We start from the raw sequence: 21014 nt of genomic DNA, 5'->3' as shown, positions 1-21014 counted from the left end.
GCCTCAATACATTACAATGAGCTATTTCAGTTTTTCTCTCTGAGGAACATTCCTAGAGACACGGAGAATGAAAGGAGAATAACCTCACCTGAAAGTGTTCTGGAGACTGTTGAAATAAGAACGAATTTTGTATCGCCTGTAATATTTCATTATAGCCAATGCTGCTTTCATCTTCCTGTACCTCATGCGGCAAACGGTTCCCCTCCACTGCTTTTGAAGCAATATCACAATTCCTTGGATCAAATTGCTTCTTTCCTACAAAAGAAATCAAAACATAGCTAGAACTCAGGCTCTAAAATTAAGCATGATGTGACGAAACCTCAACACAGACATCACCATCCCTTTCAAACAAGAGTATTTTTATTCATTGGCTGCCACCACCCCACCAACAATAACCCAAAAAGACTTTCATTTTATTCTGGTTCCATAAATGTACACTTGAGTGAATGGCTTGAAGGGAAGTATTAAATTTTGATATTTCTTGACCACATAGTTTAACAGGCATGTTTTTTATTTCCTTTGATGGCTGGTTGGTAAAAAGAGTACATTAATTTCTATCAACGCAACAAAAACATAGTCATTAAAATTACTTGCATTGTTAATCTCAGGTATTCAATTTCTCAGCAATAATAATATAAATTTAAATGTTCACTAATTCTTGAGTTCGCATGCATTTCATGCCAATATAAATACATAAGTGGAAAATGATACAGAAAACATATTAATCACAAAAACCAATAAGATTAAAATATACACAATTAAATCAACAACTATAAAAATTGTGGAAGTGAGAACAGCCCACACACATTCTATTTCATAAACACTGGATTCATTTACCTGTTCAAGGGCAAATAATGTCCTTGGGGATCGAATGAAAATTTTTGTATTCCCATACATCACATCGTCAGAAAACCGATGTTCATCGATCAGGACCTTAGTGCCATCACGAGATGAACCTCCATGGAAATTAGGCCAAGTGTATTGTGACAACATTTTATACCTGGAAAAAAGAATAAAATCAAATTGACTTCACTCAAAAAATTAAACAATATTAAGTCCATACAGTTTTCCTTTCAAATGATACGGCAATCAGTCGGTACACAACAGAAACATTCAGCCAACAATAATTAAAGAAACTAACCTTTTAAGAAAGCGGTCATAGCGCTGGCGATGGGCAAATCCAGCTCTGCGAACTCTGACATTTTCAATCAAACCCAAATAGGACACTTGGTGCTTTATTCGCTCATTGTCAAATGCTGCAGGAGCTTTGGCATCATTGGGCTTTATGCAGCGCACATAATAAGGTTCTTTACTACCTAAATTCTTCACCAAGGCTATCATTGAATTTTTGAATAGAGTTCCAGCTGTAAGAGGCCTTTTTGTCGTCTGAAAAACATTAAAATAAAATCAATTCGACTTAAACATAATTCCAATCAGCATTCATCCTACAATAATAACAAACAGAAGTCAAACAGAAATAAGTAACATTCAGTCAAATAAATGTTTTGGCCAGAGAAATTACAAGGAAAAGCCTAAATTTCAATAATTCTTTTTTTTTAAACCATTCAGGGTTAGTATCCCCAACTACTGAGTAATTTGAAATAAAAACAATACATAATCAGATAAAAATTAATACTTAACATAAACTGTATACAAATATGAGAAGACCACATACACATTAGCAATTCTATTGCATATACACATATAAACAAATAAGGATTTGTTATTACCACTGTACAATACCAATGTTATCCAAAGAAATATTACATACATCAACATAAGAACACAACCAGTTCCACATTGAACAACTTACCTTGGTAATATCCATGACGCCTTCAGGCCACATTTCCTTAATAGTTTGATCTGAAGAATGGAACAATAGCCTCTTAAAGTCTTGAAACAGAGTATCCTTATTTTTGTCGAGAAATCCAGTGATATCATACACAACATTTCCCGCATAGTGACTGATTCTGAACTCTTGTTTGTGACGCAACTCTTTCTCCATGGGACGAGTTTGTCGACTAGTATAGTGGTGATGATTAGAGAGCTTTTTATCCATTTCTTCAAGGAGCATCTAGATAAATAGCAGAAAGTAATAAAATAAAAAATATTAGTTCAGCAGTTACTTAACTCGTACCCTTATCAAAACATTCTTTCCAAAGATTTAACATTATGCAAATTGTACCATAATCCAGGTCATCTGGCAGAAAGTGAAGTACATATAATGGGTATCATATTTTCAGGTAGAAAAAATGTGTTTTATGAAATGCAATACCAGGATTTTCATAACCAGGAAGGCCACATTAAATGAATTTAAAAAGAAAATTCAAATCATAAATGGACACAGCCCAGATATGAAAGAAGGATGAAAAAAGTGATAACAAATCTTACATTTTCATAAGGGGAGAGAAGTCATAGGACTGAAAACCAAATGCCATGAATTAAGAATATAGTCTTCATAGATCAACATTCGATCAAAGGAGTAATATTTTCCAAAGTACTACAGTAGACTCTTGTTATTATGAAGTTCATGGGACCGAAAAACAGGAGGTTTGTAATAATGAAGCTCATATAAACGTTTCTTTTAGGAATCATTAAAAAACCAGTATATTTTGTACGCGATTAAATTACCCCCAAATATATAAAAACTAGAAGACATTTCAGTTTCTCAATAGAAGAATGCGGCATGACTCAATCGAGGGTTGATCACTTAATGCAGTTAGTCCTCGATATACGACATAGATGCGTTCCGAGAGCTTGTTCTTAAGTTGATAAACCTACACTCCGGCCGCCGAGAGTTGTCTGATGACAGTTAGAAGGGTCTAGTTCGAGGTAGGGGGCAAGGTTGCCACGTAAGTAAGCCAAACCGCCGACGTCACTGGTAAACAAAAGGCCTCCGTGAAGAAAGGAGCCGGAAGGGACGACGAGCGTGAAGGACTCAAAGGAAAAATTCCTTGTTTTGGTGATTCAAAGAAAGGGCTTGTCTTGGTGGTTCAGGCTTGTTTCAGTGCTTCGTATACATGTGAAAATGTTGTATGACTAGGCGAGGGTGTGAGGTGAAATTGGGGAACAGCGATTGGCTGCAAACCGTGCTGGTGCAAGGTTCTCCTACCCTCCTTTAGAGCTGTCGTCGGACAACCCTTGCCGGCTGGACAATATGAAAGTCATCGAGGAGTACTGTTATCCTGCCGAATGCAACATTGCATCACAATTGTGCACAAACTCTCGATTGTGACGAACTGATCTAGCTGGGCGTGCGACGCAGCCGGAGCCGGAAAAATTGCTCCCCACCGTAAGGAAGGCTGGGCGAAACGCTGAACAGTTCTTAAATTCACACCAGATTCAATGATACTTTTTTAAGATTATGCCCGAAGTTCCTCCACGCCACACCCCGTCGCATTGGCCGAATCAAGAGGTGCCAAATTAGAAATTTGAAATTTTTGAAAGCTCACAACTCTGAAAGTTCATAAATCAAATGTTCATAGGCAGAGGACTATCTGTACATACAATTTACGAATGGTTATGAGTGGGTAACCATGACTCCACAGGAATGAAGCTTGTTATATGATGTTGCATACGTACTGAAGAAAGAACCACAATTAACACTCTTTGGTATAGTTCACGAGGAAAACTTAAACGTGGCGCAATTATTGAAACTTAGCACAGCGTATATCCACCAAAATGCCATTGCATATCCGTGGAACTTCGTAATAACGAAAATTTCGTAATAAAGTTTCTTTTATTATAAATTGGATAGGCCTTTTCATCGGAACCAACAATTTGCTTCGTAATAACGTTGTTCATATTAACGGGAGTCTACTGTATCGACAACAAAAAATTAATGAACTGTCACTGCTTCTACGCTCAACACACGTAATATGCATATACCTGGTGGTCCATCCTGCCTTGGAACAAAATCCGAACTTATCCACACAGACACTAAGCCTTCGTTTTGATGCATAATAACTGCATCAGCTTAAAGTTAAAGATCATTTATTAATATCGTGACAGTGAGACGAAAATGTATTTCCAGGCAAGTTAACAAAAACTCCCCCCCCCCCCTCCCCGACCCCTGGTTGCCTGGGGGTTGGGGTCACCCCCTAAGCATATTCCTAATTACATCACTGCCAAAGATGATACCAATACAAAAAAGGTAGCACAGACAAGGCAAAGTGTTAGCAATAGAAAATGCAGAAAAAAAGATTCATCACAGATTACATACCTCATCTGTCACCTTCCCAACATTTAGGCAGGCTTCGTCCATAATGGCAATCACTCCTTTGTGGGGTTGCTCAACAAGATCACATATAACTTGATTGTTGAAGTACTCTATTGTCTGCCACTGAATTCCCTCCCTCATGTATTCCTCCTGTTCTTGTTTAAGCACCAATTCTGACAGAAATTAAAGAGCAAGGATATGGGTTAAAAACTGGAGAAGGAAATGAATCATATAGACATGTACGAAAATTATTAAGACAGGGAATAATACCTAGATGGCAAAAATAACACATGGCTATCAGTTCTATTCATAGTACACAGTAAAGCCAAGAATCCAAAAATATCTGTAATAAAACTGAAACATTCAAAATGAACTTCCAAAATGAATATGTATACATGCATTCAAACCTTAAATAGTTCATTCAGACAACTCCATGAAACTCTTTTTTTTCAAGAGGTGCCAAGAGGTTCACATGAGATGATGGATAGTTAACTAGTTGTTCTGGATAGGTTCCATAATCATCGGCAAAAGAGGTAAGTTCAATGAGAATGATTTTGATCATATGCATCCAGGTTACTCCTCTTACTTACACTCAATTTCTTCAAATATATATTTAAAGAGAACTTCAAAATTCTATTAAGAATAAATCAAAATGTACTGCAAATTATTTAAAACTATGGACCAAACATATTGCAAAGCCACATTATGACCAATAATTTGAGGTTAAGAGTGGAATTTCCAATTCATTAAATTTTCAACTCAGAATACGCATTAATGCCATTGCTCTTCAGCATAATGACTTAAAGAAAAGGAAAAAAATTCTTACCAATGAAAAGTTGCTGCAGTTTTTCATTACAATAGTTGATGCAAAATTGCTCAAAGCTATTTTGATCAAAAATTTCAAATCCATAAATATCCAGGACACCAATGACAGTACCCTTATAAGGAAGGTACCCAGGTGTAGTGTGCACAACTATGGCTTTATTTATGCTCTGCACAATCCAGGTGAACAATCGGTCATACACAGCCTGAAATAAAAGCAAATAATGTAAGTACATTCCAAATACACTTCAACATTTAAGTTTTTAACAATGTCAACGTATGAAATCGACTTGCACAAAGAAACTGAAGATAATTTAATAGACACAAGCAGAAACCCACAGGTATTCATAACGAGTGTTATCGTCCCCAATTTAGGGCCCTGCAAAGCATTGAAAACTTTCACCCAGCACACAGTAGAATCCAATGTATCACTCAAACCTTGAGTTAACTGATTGTGGCTGTCCTTAATTACAGGCACGTCCACAATCAACCACTGGTCATTTATGGATTGAGGCAATTCAGCAGCTCTTTCGGCACTCCTATTTGTTACTAATAAGACCATTCTTAGGAGCTGTGATAAGTGAGACATGATTTCTCAGGCAAGCAGGCAAGTATGACTGTATCCGATTCATTGTCCAGGATGGCCATATTCAGCCAAAATTTCTGGTCATTCCAGGCTCTTCACCTGTTTCTCCATCAAAAACATAAGAGTGGGAGATGGCTTATGAGCAGCCGATTGATTGCGGCCATGTATGGATGCTGTCTTGCAGGATTCTACCACTAAGTTACAATTTACAATCAATGGAGACCTCTTTGGTTGCTTCTGTCATTACATTGTTACATCATTTTACACCATAAGAAGCCGATGTGGCCATTGGCAGATGAACAAAGTAGGCAGTTGATAAGCGACCCTGTGCATGTTTTCTCTTGCGACACCCTTCTACCGCCTCCTCAGAGGGAGGGGGTGGAAGGGTGTCACCCGGCTCCTTATATGGCTTGCAGGCCCCAATGACAGTGGACATGCTTTTCTGAATTATAGCTTCAGGCCTACCTCGAAAACAAATAGAATAACAACCAGTAGCTGAATGAAGTGCAGCCACTTCTATCACTAGGACTGCGTATATTTTGAAATTGATAATTTAATATTCATGGAGTGAGCATGTTACCTTTGCGAGGGCATCACGCCCGTACTCAGCCTCAGAGACAGTGTGTCCTTTTTGCATGACTTCTCCTCTGGCAGCAATAACCCTATGGCATAGAGCCTGGATTAATTCTCCTTCAGTGACAGAGAGCAAGGAAGACACATTTTTCACAGTGGCAGGATCAGCTATGCGAGTGTTATCACCATCTGCTAAAAATTCGACACTCCCCTACAAACAAATATATGGCATTACATACAGAACCAGGCCAATTTATAGCTCATCAAACGTAATACTATAGAATGGTTGTTACCCAAAAATCAATTCTCTTACCAAGTGGAGAACAGCAGCTACAATTCTCCAAATTGTGTCAATTTGAGACTGTGTAAATCCCAAAGTCTTGAATGCAGACACTGTTGCTCGATAATTAGGACGGTCATCACTTGGATCCCCTCGAGCAGACTGCCCTGCTTGTCGCACATACACATATGCCCCAATATCCCTCTTCAGATGCAGACGGGAAAGCTCATTGTCACTTGAGCCACACAGCAACTGAAAAGGTACTTATAACCATGAATATCTCTTTTCAACAAATGATGTCATTTCCTTTGCAGTCAAATTGAAATTTTAGCAAAAAAGGCACAAATTTATGGTCAAGTAGAAAAGGCAAAAAAGAATGTATACATTTAAAAAAAATGAGCAACAAAAATCCCAGTGAATACAAGAGGTTTTAGTACCCTGATATTCAACAGATAGATTCTAATTCCACCACAAAGGCATTAGCTAGTCCAGGAGCTGAAACAGTCCACCATTTCAAAGACACTCGCCCACATTAACCAACTCATTTGTCATTGCTATTGCACAGCTGTACCTTCTTTGCTTGCTACATGGACAAAACTAGCACCCTTGCACTACACAGAAAGCCTTAATGTGGGCCCTGTGTTCATATCACGGAAGGCAGCAAGGCAGGTGGTGATCAAGGACTCTTTCAGCACAGTAACTGCCCTCATAATGATCGCATTATAAAACTGCATTGTTTCACAAAAACATTTTGCTGGTTTCATGATTTGCAACACAGCATCAAGCTAAACACCAGTACTTTGACAAAAACATACGCAAACAATATGCACTAAATACTAATGAGTGGCACCCAAACTCCATTGCAATTCTGAATTTCTGTGGTTTACTCTTACAACACAAAAACAGGGAATTTCACTCTCAATGATGTTCACTTTGCTTGCAATCAACCTTTAACAAAATTTAAAATTTTTTCTACGTATTCAACTGGTCATGAAATATTTGATGTTTAAGTTATATGGGACACTTCAAGTCTTTTAGGGCTTACAATGAGTAGGTATAAATATTCGAAAATACTCTTAAATTTTGCTCAACAAAAAATACATACGTACTTCCCTGTAAACCAGTGTTAAAATTTCTCACACTATTAACTACATTGATGCAGCACACACAAATAATTATGCAATTTTCAGTGAAAATATTTGAATCATAGAATAAGAAAAATAGATTTCAATACCAAAATTTTGATGGAATGCTTTCATAACACAATCGTGCTCTTCCAAAATCTAACACCTAAGAGAAAGGGATGATCTCGGATTTCCACCATAATTACGGCAATAAATTCCATTTCACTAAAAATTGTCATTTATATTGATTTCTCATTGATGTTCCTTGTAATGACAAAATAAATGTAATGGTACTGGTACAAGGAAACAATATTGATACAGGAAAAACCACAATCCAAGATTACCAATATACAAAATTTACAAAGGATAATAAAAATAAGATGAGTGCTTAATAAAAGATGCAATTTTTATACAATAAAAATCAATATTTATTCGAAGACTTAAAATCACCTGATAAAATGAATGAAAGTTCCTTTCTCCAGGCTGCTGAAGCACCACTCTTGACTTTTCAAGAAGATAGTTATTTATGTGTCCACCAATTGGATCACCTTTGAAGTCAAAATTTATATCCATGTACTTTCCAAATCTCGATGAATTATCATTTCGATTCGTCTTTGCATTGCCAAAAGCTTCCAGTATTGCATTTGATTGCAGTAACACATTTTTTACCCTGAAATAAAAGTAAAAGTTAAACGTGGCCACTTTCTGAAACATTATCTGAACAACATTAGTAACTTCATAAAAGGCAGGCATAAAAAAGACTAAGTATTATGTGCACGGCACCGAGATAAATACAGAGCTACTACATGTATGTAAATACTACATTAACTAGGTAATTGTATTTTACATATACACACTTCACATGCTGATTAACCCATGAAAATGCATAATGCAAGAAATTAAAATTCACTGATTAAATAAGTCTGTATGGTACAAATATATATATACACCAATAACAACTAATACACATGCAAATATCTCTGATACAACAAATTCCAGTTCATTTTTTTCTCAACTCTGGCAGGTTCAGGCACAACTTCGAAATTTATCACTTGAATTGAAATATTCATTTCTCATGTGCTCAATGTTCACAGAGGATATTTCTGAATTAAAAGTTGAGAAGAATGGTGATTATAACGGTTTCTTCATGTTTACGTATCCAAAACTAAGTACAATACAGTATTGGGCCATATCCATTCACTAATTGAAAGGCGCTAGCACTGTCACTGTTCTAGAAGAATAAAAATTAACTGGATTTTAAATTTTCAAGTGGCGAATAAATGCAACACAAAAAAAATCATCATGCCTCACTAAATGTACTAATAATAAAATATGACATTTCTATCAAGATGGAATGCTAAATAGATGCCCATTAAAGTTTGTACAGAACTATTACAAACGCACACTCAACAGACCAAGTCAATGTGACTCCTAGCCTTAAGAATGGGGTTGAAGAAATTAATAGAATATTATTTTAATCCACTAAATTGCTAAGGGTGATTTTTAGGAGGTCACTGCTGGCACTATTAGGTTGCTACTGCCATTCAGACTGCTCATATATCCACCACCTCACTGATTATGAAGTTTTGGTAGTGTACATGATGGCATTTCACACTGAAAAAAAATCTTGTCTCTAAGAATGAGAATCACACACGGCTATTTCCAACATAAAGAAATCTTTCCTAGCAATACTGAGACGATAATGAGAACAACATCTAACAATATCAATATATTTCAAGGTCCGAGAGAAACAAAGAATTAAGAGATATATTTTGCCAAACTGATATGTTTATGAATTTGTTTCTCCCCAAAACAAAAACAGACTTTATTAAATGCTTGTTGGGACTCAGTATGCGTATCTCCTTATTTTTTGTTTTTGTTGAAGGTCGATGCCTGAACATTCCCAGCCACCACACAACTGTTGTAATATATATATATATTTTTTTAAATAAATGTCGTAGATTTTTTTCCCAAAAACATATTCTTCCTTTTACGATACATTGATAGCTGACAAATCAGCACTCTTGAGATTATTGAATTAATACTTTTTAGAAATGAATCATAGGGGCTAGACAAACCATTCTTTGGTTTCAAGAAAGTTTTTTCCCAATCCTACTCATTTCCCCTGACTCAATTCTCCCTCATTCGAGAGACCAAGGCACACAATTCATGAGGGCATGAATATACACGTGTGTTTTGCACTAAGATGACCCGACAAAATCAAGGAGGAAAAAGTGTAGGTAAACAGCCACTTTAGTGGACCAGGTACCTATGATCCACCCAACGACCCAATCATAAGAGTGAGACAACCACACATCCAACAGATATGAGCTAATTACAGGATCATTTGGTGAAAGACAGGGTTAATTTCCATTAGAACATTCTTTGAGAATGGCATGTCAAACAGCAAATATCAAAAGGCTATCTAAGATGGGAGAAAGGAATGCTAATGCAAGCCTCAAATGGAATCCTTTCAGAGACGTGTCGAATATTACAATCACAAGGCAATGTTGTCATGTTTATCAAAGAGACCTCTCATCTGTGCTAGAATTCAGCCCCTCATCGACATTTCCAGTGGCTAAATTGTAGTCATCAGGAGCAGAAACCACAATATTGCATTGAGGAGGGAGGATAACACCCAGAGCCCATCCCATAGAGTGCCGAACATAAGTCGTGGTAAGTCTTCCAGAGAGAGACAGGCAGTATTTTCCTAAAACTGGGACTGAGAGCATAACAAATACACCCTCAGTAATTTCATTAATGCAAAGAAAATTTTCAAGAATATAAAAAAATATTAAAACATCATATTATGTGATTTTCGGGAAAAATATAGAACAAAAATACAACATGAGATTTGGACTGCATCTGACCTATTGCCATTTCATTTCTGAAAATAATGAATGATTTTTGAATAGCTCTAGAATATTTAAAAACTAGGTCACCAGAAAGGTAAACTTGGATATGTTCCTTCACAAGCGCTCAAAGAAAAAATTTGAATGTATTATATGACCATCCATTCAATCAAGTTGTTTTGCTCATACAAATGCTTTTTATAGAACCATTTCATAATGGATGCACACAAACTTGGGCAACTTGAAACAAGGACTTGATACATACATGCATACATATATAATAATTAGTATACAAATTCCACAATCATAAATTCTCACTGAGAAAAGATATGACATTTTTCAGTACCTAATGTAATGAAACAAGAAAATGAAGCATTTCCATCAATTAGAACGAATGGCACAATTTCCATTATTATATCATTCTTTAAACTCAATAGAAAATACTGTTCCTGAAACAGTAAAAAAAAAGCTTAAAAAATGTAAAAACTGAAGTCAGGAACAAAAGTAAAACGAACAGAAGGAAAATTAAATCAATAACATACATGATTATAGGCAATTTGTATCAACCTGTTGGAAAATCGACTAAAAGCAAATAAAAATTGATTAACTTCTTCCAGGGATCAAAATTAGCCTATTACAGTCAAACATAATTCATTAAATTAAGAAACACAGCCGAGCAAACGTACATATCATTAGATAAATACTCATACATCCTATATAATGCATTCAACTTGTACAAAACTTACAGCATGCTACAAGACCTTAAAAGAAGTATGTATTAAATTTGTTTCAAGACCAAAGCTGAAAGTCCTACTAAAACTTACCTTATACGCACAACTTAAAAGCAACGTTGGACACCTGGAGTCCAAAAGAGACAGTATCAGCAAATTTGACAACTTTGGCAATAATCATTCTCCATACACTTACTTCAAACAATAATATTAGATAGTAAGAATAAGCACGAGTCTTTATATAATTTAAAGCTGATACAGAAAACTTGGGATATTGTAAGAAGAAAAGATTTTCTTTTCACATATTATCAATGATTGTTATGTTCAATTAAAACAAATCCGACATAATAAAGTAGAATAATCTAAGTAGTAATCTAAGTAATAAAAAACTGATATTAAATTTATAAATTAAAAGTGATTGACTATCTTTTAAAGATAAACCAATGATAGAATTATTAAACAAAAAATGGATGTATAATGAGCAAAGAAATGCTTAATTGATAATGTCAATATTTTGCAATATAAATATGTAAGGAGTTATAATATCTTATAAGGAGTTAAATTATTAATCAATAACGTGTCTAGTTAGTAACATTAACCTCAAAAATGCTTAAAATCTGATTTCACAAGCCGAAGATTTTCCATCATTAAATGAATTAAATGTGTAAGCAGGACATAAGTTCAAATCATCAATTCTCAGTAACCATACTCTACATCAGTACATATGTGGTTATGACAACTATTTGCACATTCACAGAATTTTTTTTGATGCAACTTCATTATTAGTAAGATCCTTTACTCGCCATGGTTTTACAGGACAACAAACATACTGATAATACAGTACACTCCCGATCATCCTGGTTAATGATGGGGAGAGACGGAACGAATAACCGGAAAACACGAATAACCCAAACTTTCACTTGAATGTCTTGCAGTGTTAATAATTTACCAAAAACAAACAATATATTATTATTATTTATGCAGGTATTCTTTTATTTCAGAGTGTTTCCGGGACTCATTGAGAGCTTTCTTCACCAGTGCACAATCTTTTTAGCGGTGATAACATAGTTGTACTCGTATTATTAATGCCCCATGTAAGGCCTGGTTTCGAAAACTACACATCTGTGGCTGCGTGATCATGGATACAGAAAAGTGGTTTGCACGATTGCTTCAAAACCACTGCTTGACGTCGGAAACTACACTGTCAGGCACCACGCCACGTAGTCGCATCTCGCACAAGTTGCCCAGGTTGCAATTGCTGCAGGACGAGTATCCGTGATCACGGCGGGCGGTCACGCACTGCGAGGCTTGGAAAACAGGAACACGGTGCTCCCATGGGTGCAGCTTGCACGCAATTGCTTCAGTTTTACGAAGGGGATTCTAACGGAAATGATAATCCCGGTGTATCCTCGCATTCATACATTAATTCTGATGATTTTGCGTCCGATTTAATTTTTTTTAAAGATCGCGGAAAAAATTGAGCGAGAGTATTAATCATGCACGGATAATTCACAACCCGGAAAAAGGAAGCCTCTGTTTGTATTGTTCCATCACTCCGCGTGCTTTTTAATCGGTTTTCAAAAATGCATGCAGCGTCCCTTTGAGCGTAAGGCGATCCATTTATTCTCAATATGAAATAGAGTACCGGTACTCCCGCAGTTTACACTGAAAAATTATGATTTCGATAGATCTTACCATCACTAATATAAATTTAAGTCAACCGCACTAATTATACCTTCATCCCCATGTAATTCAGATCGCTCTTCCATAACGACGTAAGTTGCAACTTTCATCGACCCTTTAATATGTGTAGCGGTTGGCAGCATTTCTTTATAGTAGTTGAATCAAGAATACTCTATTGCAATATTTGCGGTTGCGGTCTTAGTAAATAATTCATTGAAAATAGCATCATTTCCACTGCACTCTGGATAAATAACTGCCGATATTGATCCAGATTTAAAGACTTCATGAGTGCATCAACTCCCGCCAACCACCACTGCAATAATCCTGCTGTCATTCATGACATTTTGCTGCTACCACAGGGGGAAGGCATCACTCCAATATTCTTAAAACAGCTGAGTTTCTTTGCTCATTTACCCCCCATGGTATGCCTTTTCCTTGAGAGTACGGTTAGGAAGCAAATTATAAAAAAAACACTTTGTCAGCAATTTATATGTTCTTGGAACTGCTGCCCTCTCCAACTAGAAAATGCAACTTCTCTCTCCAACTCTCCACCACATTAGAATTCACAGAAGCCTCCTCCCCAAAAATTTTTATGACGTCAGGTTCCACTACCTTTTAAATTTGTGAAGCCACTCATTGGATGCCGTGAGCTATCCATTCCCAACTTCAGGGCCTCCATTCTTGCTTGTCCCCGCAAGATGGACCCTGAAGCCAGTTAAGACATTTGACCATTGACATTGATAATGAGGCCTTATTGATTAGGCCCCATGGATGCAGTGTTAGCAGTTCCCGACCATGAGGCAAGAATTGTCTACAGTATTGATGACCGGATGTCATACTTAATTGCGACCTATGTCTTCTTTGTGCAACAATCCGCGGCCATTGAAAACCTTTAAAAAGAAAATCTTGTTCCAACAATGCCTTGGCAACCCAACATATTCACAATCTTCAGTTCGAGATTAAAATAGCAATTTTTTTGCCAAAGTTTTCTTCGAGCCCCTGCATAGACCGATGTCCTATCCACTTCCTCAGTCTGTCATCAGTGCATACCGTCACCATTGTGTTTTCAAGCAGCCAATGAAGATTAATTTTTAAAGACTAATAACTCAGCTAAAAAACATTATGTAATCAATCATCTGCAAGATTTTTGGCAAGTGCATTTGAGGTATGGACCTTCTCATTATAGTACTTTTAAAAAATTTTGCATGTTCCCATTGGAAAAAAAAACTACTCTAGTGGCTCTATGCTATTTTCAGCCGCATCACACACCAACGCTATCTAAACTGTATGAGAGATTGGGAAAATGGAAGATAAAGGAAACTTCACAGCAGGTAATGATGAAAACACTGGGGTAAAAGAACAAAATTCCAAACCCCCCCCAGGAAGACTTTCTCCCACATTTTCTCCATCATGACTGATCAAAAATTAAAAATAACATTAATTTGAGCTTTGTGCAACAAATAAATATACCTCCATGGCAGTATATTCTAAATATATATTATACAAAATTATACTAAAGAAAACTCAGAATCACAATTTCAATCCAAAATCTATAATCCACAGTAAATTAAAAAGTCATTTTTAAGCACTTCCATCCTATACTTGAAAACTATTCTGAAACAATGCATGATCACAAAATTTTTACCTCTCAATTTCTTGTTGGCCTCCAATATTGGTAACAGCAGCTATGTATTTCATAATGATCTTGGACGCTTCTGTCTTTCCACTACCCGATTCCCCGCTTATAACAATACAGGTATCTCTGCCAGACTGCTTCATTTTCATATGAGCAGAGTCCGCTATTGCAAATATATGGGGAGGATTTTCGAAGATTTCTCTTCCTATAACAAAGGCAAAGAGAATTAATAATCATCTAACATTTTTTGTGGAAATGGGAAGAACATGAAGACCATTTTTTTCAGATTTTATTTCCACAAACAAGGCATATCTCTAATTTTAATTTTATGGAAAAAAGGCTTATATAACAAAATGTTTAACTTTAATTTGGAATTTTTTATAACATGGCCCAATTCCAACAACGGTATTTTATTAATTTCCACAAATAATGTGATTCTATACCTATTTAATAATCCAAAACTTTTTTTTATAAAATGGGGTTTTAGTCCTGGCTGTGGCACTTTTTCCAGCTCATACAACTTGAGCATTAGACTGACACCAACTTCAGATAGGAGCACCAACGATCCCATTTTTTAAAACTTAAATTGAATAACTCCATTCTGAAGTGACATCACATATTTGGGTCGCATAAACATTGGATTGGATTGTATGTATTTGGTACAAAAATTGCACACAGACAGGTTTCTTCTGATCAAAAGTGGTCAAAAATGTTGCGCAGTATAGTGAGAGAATGACCGACTGGTGGGTGATATAGTCACTCCAGTTTGAAATGAGTTGTGCCTTGGGTGGCATGGCCCACCAGAAGGTCTTATTATAATACGAAGAAAAATCTTTTCGAGGTGAAAAGCTGGACCAAAACGTTCAATAGTCTTCATGTTTGACTTTGGCCCAGGCCTATGAATTTTTAGTACCTCATACATTGTTTTGTCTCATGTTGAGCAAGCACGTGTGTTGACTATTCAATTAGTTCACCATCAATTCTATTAAACACCCATGTGCCCAAACCGACACTGCTGATTCGGAACATTCAAGAATATAATTCAAAACATCATCCTATGTGATATACCATGACAGAATTGATAAATAAAGCTTTGTAATATTTATAATGCTATTGCATATGTATACATTCATAATCTGCAAATGCCCTTTTTCTTATGGTTCACAGTTTATCCATTAACTTTCTGGATGATAGGGATTTATTAAGTCGAGCATTTTGTGTTAACAATTCGTAGTATGATGTGTAGGTGGTTCAACAACGCAGTGTTCATAAGCATGCTCATACTAGTTCCATACATCAGCTAATTCATTGGTATTTCATACCTTCCTGCCATATTCATTTAATCAGCTATGTGAGGAGTAACCGATTCGAACGCAAATAATGCTGGTTCTAATAAATAAACTGAGCTTTAGCATCCCATGCTAAGAACTAGAGTTAATTAGTTGCTGAAATGTAAAACTGTTGAAATTGTCTTTCATTCCATTAAAGACATTGTAAAATTAAAAACTACGGGTAGATTAATGACAAATTACCCGGTAAAATACCACAAAAAGTGTTCTTAAGTTATCAGAGATTTAGCAGATCAAGTTAAAGGCATCTAAGCTTTCCGTCGGACTCATTAGTGATATCTTCATAGTTATCTCCCGCATATAAATATAAGTGGTTAAAAATGATAAAACTCGATGCACCTACTTTACAGATTAGATACCACTCTGCACTTAATCTGTGTTCCAGCCGAACCTTATCTCATGACCAGACGGGGTTGATATGGAAATTAACGAAAATTTGGGGTTCAAACTTAAAATTATTACTTAAGAGACTGTTAAGGCGATTTTATTACCTTTGTACTTTGATATGTAGTCTGCACCATAAATATTCATTGTCCGATACGGGTTTACGGAAACACATACTTCCCCAATGTAAGTGTAAATTTTTCCAGCGTTGAATCTGCAGAAAAAATTCCATCAGTTTAGCTGTCATGAGTGACACATTTCGACAACATTGTCATGCACTCAACGATGACACCGCGCGCATAACATTATCCAACACCTAAATACGAACGGTGACTCACGATGAATCACCGGTATGAACTTTCACTACAAGTTAAAATAGGGTAATGTCCTCTAGAGAAACACGCCAAGGAATTCAAATTAACATTAAACCCACAAATTTTAAATCACGGTTACAACTACACTTGTTTCTTGTAATAATTCCTCCCCGAGACTGAAAATAACAATGCACGACCACAAGCCACGCCCTCTAAGCATATTACAGGTTACTATACTTACTACGATCAATGAGGGCAAGTCACACAATTCACTGATAAATTCACATCTATTACTGATGTACAAATGGAATAAACAAGATAATTGATGTAATAAAGATGCAACTGATGACTGGTTTCCTCTTACAAAGAAATTACAATCGCGCGGAGAAGAATTCCAAATTATGAAACACTTTCACTTGTATAAAAACCTTTTCTTGAGATTATCCATAAATGCGTCGATGGTGATCTCGTCCAAAAGGACAAAGTCCCCAATTCCAACTTCTTCTTGTCCGGCCATGGTCGAGCGTTCACTCCTGCTACGGGACCGTTACCATACAATATTTTACAACACTAACGCATCGGCAACCTCAATCAGATTTGCTTTCCTTCGCCCGTCCCACCAACGATGAACTCAACGCTCCCTATCGGCGACTTATGCAATCTCTAGTCAAGCCAACAACTGCCAACAACAGCTGGCACCGCTGATGGTTGTGAGCGTTTAAATCGTTTAAATTCAATTTCGGGTATTAAGCATGTAGTAAGAATAATTCACTACCTCGGATAAACCTATCCAATGGCTGTTAATAACGATCTTCTTTTTCACTTTCGTCCCGCGGGATAAGTATCCACGAAGAAGACATATTAAAGTTGAAGTGTATTGCTTAGAAATGACCCGCAATGTTATTTAACGTACAGCTTAAGAAAGCCTCCGGTAAAATGTTATCTGCCGCGGGATGAGATTTTATTAATACAGCGCAATTATCTCGCTTCTATTGCTCGTAATAATTGGGGGACCAGCCATGCGTATACACAGGTGTTTATATGTTTGTACCTGTGTATCAATGGATTTTGTGCGTTTCGTAGCAAACGCTTCTACAAGAATGGGAGTGAAAGCATGTCGATGGGAAAGGGCCTACCCATTTGATCCTTTTTGCCTCATTCTGTGGGGTTCGTTATTTTTCATTTTGACAAAGTATATCCCTTTATACGTCATATTTTCCATGGGTTAAAATTGTTAGTCAATGGATACATAATTTTCTAGAATCGCTGAGGAAGTGTAATCCCAATTGGGAAAAAATAGGTCATATCAACGATGAAAACTATCAGAAAATAACAAAAATGGGCAAATATTTTTAATCGACTTGCTGAAAATTATCCTTTCCCTCTGCTACCACATCTAACTTCATATTTCCAGACATTCCTCAGCGAAGGCCAGACCAGAAGAGTTAGAGAATGCTTACTCTCCCTCACAAAATCCTTGAATATGGTGAAATCCTGCCTTTTAAAAAATTGCATAGTAATTTTTAAGCTTCGCTTAGTGTGTTATCAATGTGAAAACATCCAATGTAAGACGCAGTATTTAAAATTTAAATATAGGTTGATCTTTTCCATGAGTCTATAGATAATAGTTGAGTTCACTGTGGAAAAAAGGCATTGACTAGGGGTCAAATCTATGGACATTACAGTAATAATAAAGAGAGAGCATCAGAATCCAGTGTGTGGAATTCAAACTTAATGTTTTACAATTTTAAGTACTTCAAGTTTAATTCAATGAAATTTTTACAATTTTTCTTAATTTACACTTGGTATCAACAAGTTTCCTCAATTTTTTGTCCCATTTCTCTCTCACTCAGCCATTATTTTCTCTTTAGCATAATAAAATACTAATAACTACTAAGGAATTACTTGAGAAGCCCTAAATCCTATTAAAATAAAAATCAATCATCAGCTGAAATAAGATGAACACACTATTCAGCTACATGAATGCGCAGAGAATTAAAATCAATGAAAATTAAATTCCCAACCTCTCAGCAACTGCTAGCTCTGCCTCATTCTTTGCTATACTATAATTACTAATAGCAATTCATCACAGAAGAGCTACCAAAGCTTATAAAACCTGAAGGAGGTGGACCTAAATCAACAGTCAGTGTACATCCTTCCCCTAAAAACTTCAGCATTTTTATCCCCATTTCAGTTCCAGAATGTAATAATACTTACACTACAACCAAAGTTCCCTCATGGCTACATATGGTTTGTGCAGATATTTCCTTTTCAAAAATTGAAGTTTCACACACTGGAAATGAAATGCAACATTGGAATAACTTTATATTTTCACACAATATTTAATCATTGTTAATTGTTCGTCACATCTATAAAAGCTACTCAGTAAACGATCAGAGGGTAATTAGCACGGCAGGGAATTTTCTTAACACATCATATTAGACTGTCACCCTTAATCCTGCATCCCAACATATGCAGGCACCGGCTATTTACACAAATCAAGTTCTTCTATGCAAATAATTGTCACTCACCAGCATTCATTTTCATTTCCCACAAAAACCACATCACACTTGCCAAAATCTTCTTCTCCGAAGTATGTATAATGTTGAACCAGAGAGACAGTCAACTAGATATAATAAGAGTGAATCGGGTAATAATACTGTAAAATAGGAAATGCTTCAATTATAAAAAGAATATCATTAATACAGGATGATTTAAGAAATGTATCAAAGACAAGATTTCAGGATGTGGTTGACAATTAATTGAAAGGAACAATATAATCCAGATCTGAGTTATCGTTAAAATACCAAGATTCTGGAACAGCATGTATGTATACCTAAAGGCTGTTTTACATGGGACACAGAATGATGCAGGTAAGAGCTGCTTTAATTTATAAAATGGCGAGGAATTGCGCGAATGCATGAACAAAATTAGAACGGGCTATTTTGCCATCTCACGTCCACGCATTCTCGCACGTGTTCCAGCAATTCGCCACTTTACATGATGCAATTTTGACTGCGCCCTCGTACACACGTCAGATTGTGCAAGTACGTGCCCCTTGTAAAACAGCCTTAAGAATTAATAATGGTGGAGAAAGATGGCAGAGACCTACCCCAAAACTACAATGTAGTGTTGCCTTACTGTGGCTTTTAGTGCTATGGAAGCAAAAAATAAGAATACATCTGTATATACAGGAGAGGATACAAAAAGGGCTATAAAACAGGAGGGCAATAAGTTGATAATACACTGATACAGATAAAGACTGCTATAATGAGTACCACCTATAGCGAGGGTAGCACTAAAGTGAGTCATCTCTTTGGGTAGATTGGTCCATGGGGTAAAACAAAAGGAATTCATACACCAATAACGAGTGCTCATGTTTGCAACAGCATTGTATTAGTAGAGTAGCAAGTCCATTTTGCTGCAGTTATCATCCAGGATATATGAATCTCAAGGTAACTCAATGCTGAAATCGGAATACTGAATGGTTGCTAAGCTCTTTTCACCATGGTAAGGTTGTTGGGAAGGAAAAATGAAACCCAATCTCCTCTACACGTTGGTGATATCAAAGTCAACTATATGAATCATTTCCTTGCCTGAGGTCTCCTCACTTACATCAGCTCTCCAGAGACAAGCATACTAGACAGTAGGAGGAAATATTTTGTCCAAAGGTAGATTACAATTGCACTACCTCCACTGAGCTTAGAATCACTAGGCAGGAGTTAAGAAAATATTTTTTTGGATAAGGAAGCATTAACTCTTGAGAATAACCAAGGCCTCTGTAAAGATAAGAAGTATCAACTTACATAAATATAAACTGAGAGTACCAATATTTGAGAGCATATAATGTAAATACATACACGATGAAAAGCTAAATACATTTGAGGCATTGAATATGCTTAACATTTTCTGTGATCATGACATAACATCTATGACATGGCAATACCAGGGATGGAAGGGCTACGTCATGATTTTTCAACGGTATATTCTGCCCAGAGTGCCAGCACCTCTGGCACGTGAAGGGAAAGAGTCAATCAGCAGTCTGGAAATTTTTTTCTTCTATTTTTCTTGGTTTCACACTGCAACGGCACCTCTGAAGGTGAGTTTATGTTTGTTATCTATTAAATTATAACTTGAATTTCATAAAGCAGAAAACAGTTATATCAACTCTCAATGGTTATTATAACTTTGAAAAACAATTTTTTGATAAATCTTCGACGAGAAATTAAAAAAAGATCCTTTGGCAGTTGAAAAGGATGGGAAAGATATTTTATAGGAAGGTCTTTAAACTTTATTTACAACTTTTCATATATTGCGCAACGAGTTCTTATTTAATTCAGCTTATGAGAAGGAATGGAAATATTTATCACATATTGTCTTCTTTATTTTTAGTGTTAATTGACGCTACCATGATAACTTGTTTGGCTAGTTGCATAATTTGGGACTGACTCAAGGTATGGA

General features: G+C 36.2%; 1 protein-coding gene across 1 annotated transcript in view; it reads right to left on the bottom strand.

Moving 5' to 3' along the window:
* The window catches only part of LOC124159234 (unconventional myosin ID), a 28371-nt gene extending 11190 nt beyond the window's left edge, over positions 1 to 17181 (bottom strand). The window contains exons 1-12 of the mRNA XM_046534901.1: positions 16982 to 17181; positions 16347 to 16453; positions 14516 to 14711; positions 8055 to 8274; positions 6514 to 6732; positions 6208 to 6411; positions 5046 to 5247; positions 4223 to 4392; positions 1814 to 2074; positions 1142 to 1386; positions 838 to 1000; positions 89 to 255 (exon numbers count right to left, since the gene is read on the bottom strand). Coding sequence (XP_046390857.1) covers positions 89 to 255; positions 838 to 1000; positions 1142 to 1386; positions 1814 to 2074; positions 4223 to 4392; positions 5046 to 5247; positions 6208 to 6411; positions 6514 to 6732; positions 8055 to 8274; positions 14516 to 14711; positions 16347 to 16453; positions 16982 to 17070 — 2243 coding nt within the window. The 5' untranslated portion in view covers positions 17071 to 17181. The remainder of the gene's footprint in view (positions 1 to 88; positions 256 to 837; positions 1001 to 1141; positions 1387 to 1813; positions 2075 to 4222; positions 4393 to 5045; positions 5248 to 6207; positions 6412 to 6513; positions 6733 to 8054; positions 8275 to 14515; positions 14712 to 16346; positions 16454 to 16981) is intronic.
* Positions 17182 to 21014: the final 3833 nt, after the last annotated feature.

Source organism: Ischnura elegans, chromosome 5 (genome assembly GCF_921293095.1).
Source record: "Ischnura elegans chromosome 5, ioIscEleg1.1, whole genome shotgun sequence".
In the NCBI taxonomy this organism is placed as follows: Eukaryota; Metazoa; Arthropoda; class Insecta; order Odonata; family Coenagrionidae; genus Ischnura; species Ischnura elegans.
Note: the sequence above shows the minus strand (reverse complement) of the source record. Positions and strands in the feature narration are given on the sequence as shown.